Source organism: Gymnoscopelus braueri (genome assembly GCF_963280865.1).
Source record: "Gymnoscopelus braueri genome assembly, chromosome: 21".
Taxonomy (NCBI): Eukaryota; Metazoa; Chordata; class Actinopteri; order Myctophiformes; family Myctophidae; genus Gymnoscopelus; species Gymnoscopelus braueri.
This window is the reverse complement of record NC_137623.1, coordinates 29,083,189-29,095,283: the sequence shown is the minus strand read 5'-3', so window position 1 is coordinate 29,095,283 and position 12,095 is coordinate 29,083,189. Positions and strand designations below refer to the sequence as shown.

The 12,095-nt window shown below is 43.8% G+C and overlaps 1 protein-coding gene across 1 annotated transcript in view; it reads right to left on the bottom strand.

Moving 5' to 3' along the window:
• LOC308077189 (5-oxoprolinase-like) overlaps positions 1-12,095 on the bottom strand; it is a 28,998-nt gene that overhangs the window by 5,616 nt on the left and 11,287 nt on the right. Inside the window, exons 12-24 of the mRNA XM_080417787.1 lie at positions 11,983-12,095; positions 10,961-11,131; positions 9,263-9,400; positions 8,624-8,762; positions 7,533-7,645; positions 6,879-7,030; positions 6,146-6,306; positions 5,612-5,713; positions 5,142-5,316; positions 3,513-3,697; positions 3,228-3,374; positions 2,364-2,498; positions 208-357 (exon numbers count right to left, since the gene is read on the bottom strand). Coding sequence (XP_080273913.1) covers positions 208-357; positions 2,364-2,498; positions 3,228-3,374; positions 3,513-3,697; positions 5,142-5,316; positions 5,612-5,713; positions 6,146-6,306; positions 6,879-7,030; positions 7,533-7,645; positions 8,624-8,762; positions 9,263-9,400; positions 10,961-11,131; positions 11,983-12,095 — 1,881 coding nt within the window. The remainder of the gene's footprint in view (positions 1-207; positions 358-2,363; positions 2,499-3,227; positions 3,375-3,512; positions 3,698-5,141; positions 5,317-5,611; positions 5,714-6,145; positions 6,307-6,878; positions 7,031-7,532; positions 7,646-8,623; positions 8,763-9,262; positions 9,401-10,960; positions 11,132-11,982) is intronic.

Genomic DNA, 12,095 nt, shown 5'->3' with positions numbered 1-12,095 from the left:
ATGACTTTTTCTGGTTATTTGGGTTTTCTAGGGGAGGCGAGATCTTAGTTGGGCAGGCGACCGCCTGCCCTGCCTCTACAGTGGGTACGCCACTGGTGAGTAAACTGTTCCTGGCAAACAAACAGAAAAGAACTGCATAACCCCCCCCCCTCCCTGAATAAAGATGCTGGGAATCAAGTGGTTGTTTTTAAACACTCTCTTCCTCACCTGTGATGCGGCACACACTTCAAAGGCCCGGAAGATGACATCAACCACCCTCTGTGATGTCAGCACGTTTCCGCCCACCACTGCTGCATTCTGGGAAGGCTGGAGGATTGAGCCCGAGGGGATGATAACTTTGATTGGAGTGAGGCAGCCCTGGGTATGGAGGAAGGGAACGGTTGTGTTTACGAATTGAATCATATGCATTGTCTTTTGCTGTGTATAAACGTGTATTGACAATAATAAAATAGGCCATAGATAATCACACACGCACGCACACCCGGTCTGTTGTCTGACTGATCACGAGGGATCACTCACAAGTTCCTCTACGGTGGAGGAACTTGTGAGTGATCCCACGTGATCAGTCTGGCAATGCCAGGCTACCGGTCTGTGCCAATGGAAAGTTCAAAGCCATGAAAGCAATTTCAAGGCAAAGAGGAAAGGAGACAGATAAGTATAGAGGTATGTTTTTTATAGAAAGCTTTTAAATTATCTGTCTGATTGTCCTTATTATGTTTTGAAAAGTTCAAAGCCATCAGCTCAATTTAGAAAGAAGAAGAAGAAAGCAAAGTAGAAAGTAGACAAAAGCACAGAGGTGGCCATAATAATAATAATGATAAACTTTACTTTCAAAGCAATTTTTGAAACATTGTTACAAATTGCTCCCTCTACGCCTTCCCTCTCAGCTTTGCTACTTTGCTAATCTTTTTTTTTTATTCTAATTTTTTTTATCCCGCGATTTTTGTAACCCATATTTTTCACCCGGTGCCAATTTCCTAAGTGATCCTGGGCGCTACACCAGCCCTACACCAGCACTACACCAGTCCCCCACAGTAGGGAGGCCAGGGCCGAGCTCATGCTTCCTTCAGGCATGAGAGCCAACTGACCTTCTTGTCACCTGACAGGGGGGAGTTTCCCTGGTTGGACGTAGCGTGTGGAAGGAACACGTTATTCCAACCAGTTCCCTTCCCCTCCATCAGGCGCCCCGGCTGTCATGGGGGAGGCGGTATAGCGACCAGGATTACTACATGTTTTTGTGAGGGTATTAACTACCCTAGGAGACACGGGGAGAACATGCAAACTCCACACAGAGTAGGCCCTTTCGCCAACCCCACCTAGGGTATGGGCGCTGATGACGCGGAGGAGAAGACACGCCCCCAGCGCCCACAGCGTCCCCGGCGGGAATCGAACCCAGGACCTTCTAGCTGTGAGGCGACAGCGCTACCGACTGCGCCACCGTGCCTCAGCCCTACTTTGCTAATCTTAATCAAATCAAACAAACTACCGGTACAAAAAGGACGATGACTAACCACTCTCCCTCTTTAAAAACACAGCATGTGTTCACCATCGTGTCTACTGCCTAGGGCAGTGTTTCTCAAACTTTTTCATGTCAAGGACCCCAAAATTATTACATTGTATTTGTCTGTATTATGTCCACGATCTGGATATATCGGATATTACTAGACCGGCGCCTGGCCTACTCGGGGCCAGTGTTGGGCAATATTACTTAGGAAAGTAATGTGTTACTTATCACTTATTACTCCTTTAAGAAGTTATAATATTATATTACGTATGACTTTGTATCAAGAGTCATATATTATATTACTTTTATTTTGATTAACATTTTTATTGTTCCATATTGGAATTCGGTGGAATACATTTGTGTCAATGAGAGCCAAGAGGACCAGCTTATGAACAAACCCTATTTCTGAACGACTGCAACCTTTGTAAATTACTCAGCCCAGGAAAATAACAGTTGCTTTTCGATGTGTGCACTATATAATGTTATTGAGTTATCTAAAGAGCACATAGTACGTTTCAGAACGTGCCAAAGTATCGCGAGACTGTCGATCATTGACAACCAAATCTTGCGATACTGCTGAGCCAGAAATGATACATGGCGCTGTTCGGCGCTTGTGCATCGAAAAACAAGTGATTAGAAAACAAGTGATTAGAAAACAACCTGCACTATGTCTAATTTTATATTCCCGAACCGATTAGCTGACAAAGGACGCAATTGTTCAGAAATAGTGTTTGTTCACAAGCTGGTTCAGCCAGCTCTCATTGACTCCAATGTATTTCACTACTGTGATGTGTCTGACACACGTCTGGTGCATCTGGTGCTACCGCGGTCGTAGATGGGCCCCTGGTAGCAGCTGTACCTGGTTGAGGGGGATATCCTGGCCCACCATGCAGCGCAGGCAGTAGATCAGAGCGGACAGCGTGATGGCCCGGGGAGCGTTGCAGTTGCCCCACACCTCTGTGCCTGTTCCTGTGAAGTCAAACACTGCACTGCCCTGCAGGGTGACAGGGACATAACATACATTACATTCATTCTGAACTGCTAACACATTTTAATGCCAAGGACCCCCAAATTAATTTGTACACTGCCATTTTTCAAAAAAAAATCGAAAATAGCCCCCTGGAGATCCCCGGACAGAAGCACTTGACACTTGCATAAAACCACCTTAGCTGGTTTCTTCCATCATGTCAATTTATAGTTTAAACCAGGGGTTTTCAACATTATTTTCAGGCCAAGAACCCTGTAACTAAGAGAGATAAAGCAGGGACCCCCACTATAATTTGTATAAAATTGAGTTGCAGATTAACCTTTTCATAGATTTCATAGATAGCTTCATAGACTTCATTTACAGCACTATCATCAGTGCTATGTAAATTACTGTTGGTTTGTTTACAACATTTAAAAAAAATGATGGACTCATGTTAATGTGCATTTTCAGACATTCAACCACTTTAACACTCTTTTTTCCCTCTACACCTAATTTCTTTGCTGAAAATAGCCGATCTACAAGCTCACAAAGCGTCCCAGCGCGAATATAGATCTGCAGGGATTCTTCTATGGTTCAAGTGGTTAATGTAAAAACGAAACAAACAAAATAATTGTTCCTATCACACAAAGATTTGACGGCCCAACTGTTGAAGAGCCATGGTTTAAACACTGTTTGAATCACATCTGGCAGAAGAATCGTGTTTTTTGTTATCGAGACAAGATTAGCCCCGCCCACCTCTTCCTCGTTGATCTGGACCCGCAATCTGATTGGTGTTCCGTCGTCCATGTGATCCTCTGACTCCACCTCCAAGGAGCCGGTCTGTTTCCGCCACCGACGGGCAAAGTCTTTCAGCATGTCTCTGACAGCCAGCTCTGCATTACTCTGACACACACACACACACACACACACACACACACAATATAAATACACCATTTACCGTGTATTTGGGTCTCACAAAGACAGCAGTGCTATTACACACACATAGCAAACATGTGAGAGGCTGACCCAAACCCTTCTCACCTGTATGTAACCCATGTAGGCCTGGACCACAGCCAGCCCATAGCTGTCAATCAACTCCCCCACCAGCTGGCTGCCTCTCTGATTGGCCGCCACCTGAGCCCGCAGGTCCGACAGGTTGTCATGGAGATTCCTTGTCCCGGAGCAGCCGGGGTGCTGGGCCGGAGCCATGAGAGCTTCAGTTACAGCTGATATGATGGAGAGGAGACAGGAAGGAACAGGAGGAAAGGAGGAAGAAGTGAAAGGAAGGGGGTAAAAAAAACAAAAAAAAAACAGTTGTGAGCTTGTAGATCAGCTACTTTAGAATAAATACTGTAGTTAATTTAGTTGCTTTATTAATTTAGTAATTAATTACTTTTTACAAAAACATTTGATACTTTAGTTACTTTTTTTTGTTTTTTTGTAACCTTTTTTCTTATTTTATACTTCGTTGTATAACAGTATCACACAAAAATAGCCAATCTACAATTGGCAATTTTCGCTAATTAAAAAAAAGTTTAAAGAAAACAAAAGCCAATTTTCATATTTTCACCCAAAAATTGTAATTTAAAAAAAATGTATTATTTTATTTACAATCAATGAAATCAATTAGTTCCATTTACTGTTGCACCCCTAGAGAGCACCAAAGACCCCACACCGTTTTCACAGAGTCATGGTGATGCTAATGCAATGTTTCTTTAAGTCAGCATTCCTCAGATACCGTGGATTCTTGGGATTTACACAAATCACAGAAGGTCTGACTTGTCTGAAGTCTCTAAAGTCCACAGAAAGTCTGCCTGCAGTCTCATGGTTAATCTATGCTCTTTGCAATGTGTGCAGCATTTCGCAGTGAGATCAGTATCTCCACAGAGGCCTGTACTTCACGGTAAATGTGATTGCGGAGAGTGCAGAATTTCCTCTGGCTCTCGAAACTGGTGCTAATGACAACCCAACTGGCCCGTGACATTGGTAAATGGTTACTATATTGATTTTAAATCATTGAATCGTATCGTATCGTTCTAAATGAACCCGTATCGTTCATGTATCGTATCGACAACCAAGTATCATGATACGTATGGTATGGTATCGTTGTTAAAAAGTATTGTTACACCCGTATTGTTTACCAATCATAATATCTGAAGCGAATGCAGCGTTTCCGGAGGCCTCCCCCAAAGTTACATTTTCTGATCAAATGTTTATTTTATTATTTTTTTGTTTTATTTTCTCCCCAATTTACTCGTTATGCAAATGATGAGCTTGTCGATCTGCTATAAAAAAAAAAATTATAATAAATATTATAATCTTGAACAAAATGTGAAAAGGTTTTTATGTTTTGGAAACATTTAACAACATAAATATTGTATGGGGGTCCCTGCCAAATACATATTAATTTGGGGGTCCTTGACATAAAAAAGTTTGAGAACCACTTTCTTGCACACCGAACCCACCAAAAAAGCGTCCACACACGCGTATTGCGCGCAACTGTTCAAGCCAAGCCTGGCCAAACCGGGACGTCTGGTCACCCTATGTACAATGTATATAGGGTGCTCGTGCGCTCGTGTGCGTCTGTGCACGGTCAGAGAGAACGTCTGTATTCATAAATTTGGAGCAGAAGAAAAGCAGCGTCCTGTGGGTTTTTGTGGGTTACAGTACCTTCCTCCTGGAAGACCCCTCCAGTGACCAGTTTGAAGGAGATGAACACGGCCCCCTCCTGCTGCAGGGAGGTGGAGTGGGGGGGCATAGAGCCAGGTGTGATCCCCCCAATGTCCGCATGGTGCCCTCTGCTGGCCACAAAGAACACTGCACCACTCACTTCTTTTCTAAACACCTGGGGAGAGATGGCAATTAAAGATGGTTATCAGGAGGGAACAGGGAAATGTTATGCAGGAGACATAGTGCAGTTAAATGGGGAGCAGGCTCTTGGAGAGGGGGTAGAAGGGAAGAGAATGGAAAGGAAAGCCTTTGAGCAGACAGAAATCAGCATTTCCAGGAGAAAGAAGGGGTGAGATTAACTGTTTTGTTCCACGTATGTAAACGTATGTTTTCTCATGCCAATTAAGCCCCTTTGAATAGAGAGAGCGAGAGAGACAGAGAGAGAGAGAGAGAGAGAGAGAGACACTGACCGGGGTGATGACGGTGAGGTCAGGAAGGTGGCTGCCTCCGGCACAAGGGTGGTTACTCAGAATCACATCACCTTCTTTCAGAGTGTTCCCCAAAACTCTGATCTGCACACAGAGAGGACAAGAGAATAGAACACATGGTGTTTCAAAGTGTGAGTGCATGCATGCACACAGGCTGCAGTTTGTGTAAAACAAAACAACCCAAAACGGCGGATGAGATGCCATTCATGAACTCTGCCTTGATTGATGCTAGCGATTGACCAACATATGGCTACAATGGAGCATATACTCCATTATGGAAATATACCATTTTATTTCGATAGCATATTGTTTAGACTGATGCTAGGTTCTTGGTTTACCTGGGATCTTACTTCCTTGAGGCGCTACATTGTCTCTCTGCATTCTATGTACGCGATTACCTTGCTTATTGTAAGTCGCTCTGGATAAGAACATCTGCTAAATGCTCAAATTGTCTATCCCTCCAGGCCAATTACAGCACTTCATACGCATGCACATTTATGCATACACACTACGTACCTGGTACTGAACAGTCTCCTGCATGGCTCCCAGGTGAACAGGGATATGTGGGGCGTTGGACACCAGTCCACCATCCGGTCCAAACACAGCGCAGGAGAAGTCCAGGCGCTCCTTGATGTTGGTAGAGATGGACGTTCTCTGGAGAACCCGGCCCATCTGTTCTGTAAACAGGAAGAGGTGGTGAATGGTCTGCATTTCTACAGCGTCTTTTATCTAAATTGCTTAACTATTTCTTTGAGAACCTGCTCATCGGGAGCAATTAGGGGTTCAGTGTTTTGCTCAAGGATACTTCGACATGAAGCCAGGAGGTGACAGGGATCGAACCAGGAACCTTCAGGCTCCAAGGTGGTCACTATATCTCCTGAGCCACAGTTGCCCTTGTGCAGCTGTAGGCTGACATGTTTATCCTCCTAACTACAACTCACTGTGTATACTTGACATTCCTGCCGATCAAAATTCAAAGCATACTGTAGTCTGATTCTCATTCTCTCTGGAGTCATGTGATCAAGGCGTATGTCTCAGATTTTTCTGATTCCGTTCCGATTGGCTATGATTTTGTTTGCGGGAGGGGCCTGTATACGATCTGTACCAAATTTGAATCACACATTGAGGGTCCCAAAAGCGATGTCTCTTCCACCCATAGGGGGTGCCACAAAGGCTACTAATGACAATGACCGTCAAACAGGGTTTTGATATTCCATACAGTTAGCATGTGTTACTAGTAGCCGCTGACCTGCGATGCTCATAAAGCGGTGTGAGAATATGGACAGCTGGACTGTGTTGAGTTCAGTTCCCAGGACACAGTACGGGTCGGAGGCCACCGTCATGCACACATCACCCCCCGCAGTCAGCTGGGCCTGGCAGCACGGCTCCACCAGGATGGTGCTGAGGGATTAGAGAACAGAACATGTATAGATCATTGGGACATGATCTGTCCCAATAGAGGATGATAGGGACGAGAGTCAAAGACAGTACGCTGCGTTTAGCCGCTCAGGGCATCCTCTGTCTAATCTTCAGTTTCTACCCAATTTCATCATTGCCAATTCCCCATATCCATGTCAGACAACCACATGCCACCTCTGAAACAAACATAGTCAGTCACTCACTACTACGCTGCTTCTTTACACCCGGAGGAGTTTCACTGGGAGAGTGTAATGAATGCTCTGGTTCACGCTACCTCTCTCACAGATCCCCTCAATGCTGAACAGGTGCCCTGACCAACCAGCTGGGGACTCAACCCAGGAAATTGTGCTGGTTGAGCCTGGGTCTCTGCGCAGTAAAAAAAATTCATGGTTTCTCACTAACAAATAACAGGTCTGTTTCGTTTGATGTCATGTGACCGGGGCCAGGATAATCCCAGCTGGTCACATCATTGGGTAATGCTCACCTGTTCTTATCAATAATAATGGCTGGTCCCGTGATAGTGTGACCACACTGCAACTCCTCCCATAAATGCACACTGGTCTCCAGGTACCCATCCTCAAAGTAACATCTGGTCATCTGCGGATATGAGCGTAAATGAATAATACATGAATATTGTATCATAGCGATTCTCAAAACTTTTAACATAAATCCGAGAGTGTACAAATGTAACCGTAAGGGTCCATTTGTACACCCTCTGAGTTAATACAGACCGGTAAGGGTCCTTTTGGAACCCCCTCAAGGAACCCTGATTACTCTTAAAAGGGATATTTCACTTCAAACATGCGTTTCGGTAATTCTAACGTCTACTCTGGCTTTTGTGAGAACCCCAGACAGCTTTCAAGTTGCTTGATTCAGTTTTTAGATATTTGATATTCATTTTATCAAACACACCACCTTCCTATAAAAACCCATTGTAACTTCAAATTCCATTTTAATGATGTTAGACTCATTGAAAACACCGTCCTTGGTTCTGGTGACTGATATTGGCCTTCTAGTGCGTGAGGGGGCCGTGTTTGTTCAATTACTTTTTATTTAATTACATTTATCTTTTATAATCTTTTGAGGATTTAAAAAAAAATTATAATATAAAAAGGTTCTTAAAAAAACACGCCCCCCTCATGTATTAGAAGGACAATATCAGTCAACAGAACCAAGGACGGGTGTTTCTGATGAATCTATCATGGTTAAAATGGAGTTTGAAGTTACAATGGGTTTATATACTGTAGGAAGGTGGCGTGTCTGATAAAATGAATATCAAATATCTAAATACTGAATCAAGTAACTTAAAAACTGTGTGGGGTGCTCACAAAAGCCTGAGTAGACGTCAAAATGACCCCAAACATGTTTGAAAATGAAATATCCCTTTAATGTATTGAGTAAATGAATAACACAGGATTGCTTTTAGTTAGATTTAAAAAAATATATATATATCGATAATCAATGTTGTTACCATGTATTATGTAAATGTGAGAGCTTGTAGATGGTGTATTTTTGAAAGGTTTTGAATAGGGCTTAAATGGTTAATGCCAAACACGTAGGACAAGCTGACTGTACCGTGACAGGTTTGGCTTGTCCGTATCCCTTGTTTGCCTCAGAGACAGATTTAATGCCAGACTTCCCGGAACCCCTCACTCTGATGTCATCCACCATGATGGCTCTGTCTGGGATGGTGAAACCAAACTCCTTCAGATAGCTGCAGAGAGAAAAAGACACAGACAGACAGACAGACAGACAGACAGACAGACAGCGGGAGGGAGAGATGCATGTGATAAAGGTGATGGGAGAACATGAGCAGTGTAAATGAGAAAGAATCACTGAATGGAGGCTAGTGTAACATTATCACCTAATCAAGAAAAATACTAATTGGATCAATGAAATATTAACATGATGGTACTAGGTCTGCAGCTATTAATTATTTTCTTAGTGATTATTCTATCGGTTACTTATTCGATTAATCAAATAATAAAGTTGTGTGTTTTTTTATATCAACAAATTGACAAGAAACAAAAATCATTGATTTTTAGAATCAACTAAATTCATTAGTCTGATTAACCACTTTTGTACTTTGTTATATAGTGTTGTGCAAAACCCGCAACATCACATCGTGGCGCATTGTGAGCTTGTAGATCTGCTATTTTCACTCGTTAGCTATTTTTGAAATGTCTTTGTACAAGCGTACACACAGGAACTCACCGTTTGGTGAAGGCTGTGCGGAAGTCACCAGATACGCAGGAATGGGTGTTGCTGGGGTAACCGTCGGCGGTAACCATGAGAGCGCAGTCGGTGCCTTCATAACGCAGGTGGAGAAACACCTCAGTGGTGATCTGAGAGCTGAGAGGAGAAGAAGAGATATGGTCACAGACATGCTCAATGTCTTCATATGTCCAGTCACCCTGGGGACTGGACATTATCTGACATATCGTTGGTGTCGGGCAGAATCTCGATATTTCTTTTGGGGTCAATTTGTACTCTATTTTGTTGTATGACAAAGGTAGCCGATCAACAAGCTGTAAGCTGTAAATAAAGAAAAAGGATTTTCGTGGCCCTAAGCGAGACTTTTTTTGGTGCCCCCCCAAACACCCCCGTTATAAAATCATTATGTCATTTTTTTATTGCATACTAACAATATAACGCTAAAGAAATAAAATAATGGATGTGGCCCCCCCTGTGGTTGTGGCCCTAAGCGACCGCTTATATTGCTTATAGCAGCGGCCGGCCCTGAGTACTTGAGTAAAATGTACTTAGTTACTAGGTGTGATGAAAAAAAAGCATGAATAACTTTCATCAGATCAGATATGGACTAATCTCTCAAGACAGATTCTGCTAACAGCAGAAAGAATCTGTCAAGGCTACTGCCAGAAACATGTAAAGTTAGTAGGAATAAACACAGAAGCACCCGAAAGGAAGTGGATTGAAAAGGGGAGGAGTTAAACCCGAACAGGTTCCCAGATTGGATATGGAGAGAAATGATTGGATTGGATGGAATGTTCAAGAGTGAGGTCAGGATTGAAAGTGTTTTAGATTAGAAGGTAGTAGCGAAGGTCATTTTCTGTCTGGACTGTGGTGAGGGGTGGACCCAACACTAAAACCTCAGATTTTGTAAGATTAATGTTATAGTTTTCACAATCACAGATTTGAAACTGCTCAGTTTTCTGGCAGTAAATGGAATATTAGCCCTACAATAATTATACAGGAATAATGTTGCAAATCCATGACCCTTCAAGTATGCAAGAATGTAGTGTTCATCTATCTCTGTGTGCGTATCTCTATGACCTTCATTCGGCCGTGCAATCACATCACGTTATTCATAACCCTACAGCACCAATTCTCAAAGTGGGGTCTGGGGACCCCCAGGGGTCCTTGAGGGGGTTCCAGGAGGCTCCCAGAAAAACAAGGACCAGTTTAAAAACCCTATTTATTTTTTTCGGCTGACAAATCTTCTCTTATGTAAATCTTCCGGTTTACCAAAACCGCCGATCGACCGATATTCCCATATATGGACATGCCATGGACATCAGGGACCTCCATATATGGGCATAAAAGGGACACCGACAGACAGGTAAAACTGGTACTCTGACAATGTAGGCACAACAGCTATAACGGGTATTGCAATACCGGGTGGGGCATGCATTCCCAACTTGCATCGTTCCTGGCACAAAGTCTTTTAAAATGGGGTCCCACAGCCAAAAACAAATCAACTTGGGGGTCCTTTCACATGAAAACCTTTGGCAACAGCTGCCCTACAGCAGCGTGTGTCGGTGTGTGGGTGCTGGTACCTGTGGAAGCCACGTGCCGCTGCCCTACAGCAGCGTTTGTGTGGGTCCTGTGGAACGTGTGTGTGTGTGGGTGCTGGTACCTGTGGAACGTGTGTGTGTGTGTGTGTGCTGGTACCTGTGGAAGCCCCGTGCGTGGAGCGTGTCCCGGCAGCGGTGCGACAGCAGCTCCACCCTGCGGTCCAGCTGGTGGAAGGAGCGCTGCTCGTACTGCAGGGAGCACGGCTCCTGCACCTCCTCCACCACGTCAGCCAGCGCCAGGCCGTAAGCTGACAGCACGCCACTGTACCTGCAACCACAGGGGGAAGAACAACTCTGAATGTTTCAGCATTGGTTTCTTTTCTTTTAACCCTATAACAGTGGTTCTCAACCAAGTGGGCCACCAAATAAATGGCAAAACACAAAGATTTATTAGTAATTAGTAATGCATGTAAAGGTGAGGCTGATTGTAATTACTTTATGTGCTGCTGGGTAGATTATTAATGATCCAAAGAAACCAAAGCGTCAAATAATTGTGAGTAAAAAGCACAATATTTGCCCCTGAGAAGTATTAGAAAATGGAAATACTCAAGTAAAGTACTTAAAAATGTTACTGTACTTGAGTAAATGTACAAAAGCAAAGTGGAGCTAACAAAAGAAGCACCCACACACCCACACACCCCCCCCCCCCCACACACACACACACACACACACACACACACACACACACACACAGAGTATTTCCAGCCACCTGTCAGTGATATATCACTGAACAACAGGGCCTATACAACATGCATGTGTCCGTTGGGCACATGTCCCAGATGGTCATATTTACTAATAACTCCAGCCAAGCACACCCGTTCTCACGCACTGTTCTGCTGGATTCAACACCTGTCACGTTCCTTCTCATACAGACATACAGTCCAGTACATGTTGTACTGTACATGCATGCAGCCCCGTACTTATGAATGAACACAGTCTTCATTCCCATTCACACATACAATACAGTACAGTACATGTTATACAGTACAGTCCAGTACATGTTGTACTGTACATGCATGCAGCCCCTTACTTATGAATGAACACAGTCTTCATTCCCATTCACACATACAGTACAGTACAGTACATGTTGTACTGTACATGCAGGACACAGCCCCTTACTTATGAATGAACACAGTCTTCATCCCCAGGGCCCGCGCAATAGCGCACGCATGCTGTCCACCTGCTCCCCCGAAACACGCCAACACATGCTGGGCCGTGTCGTGTCCCTTAGC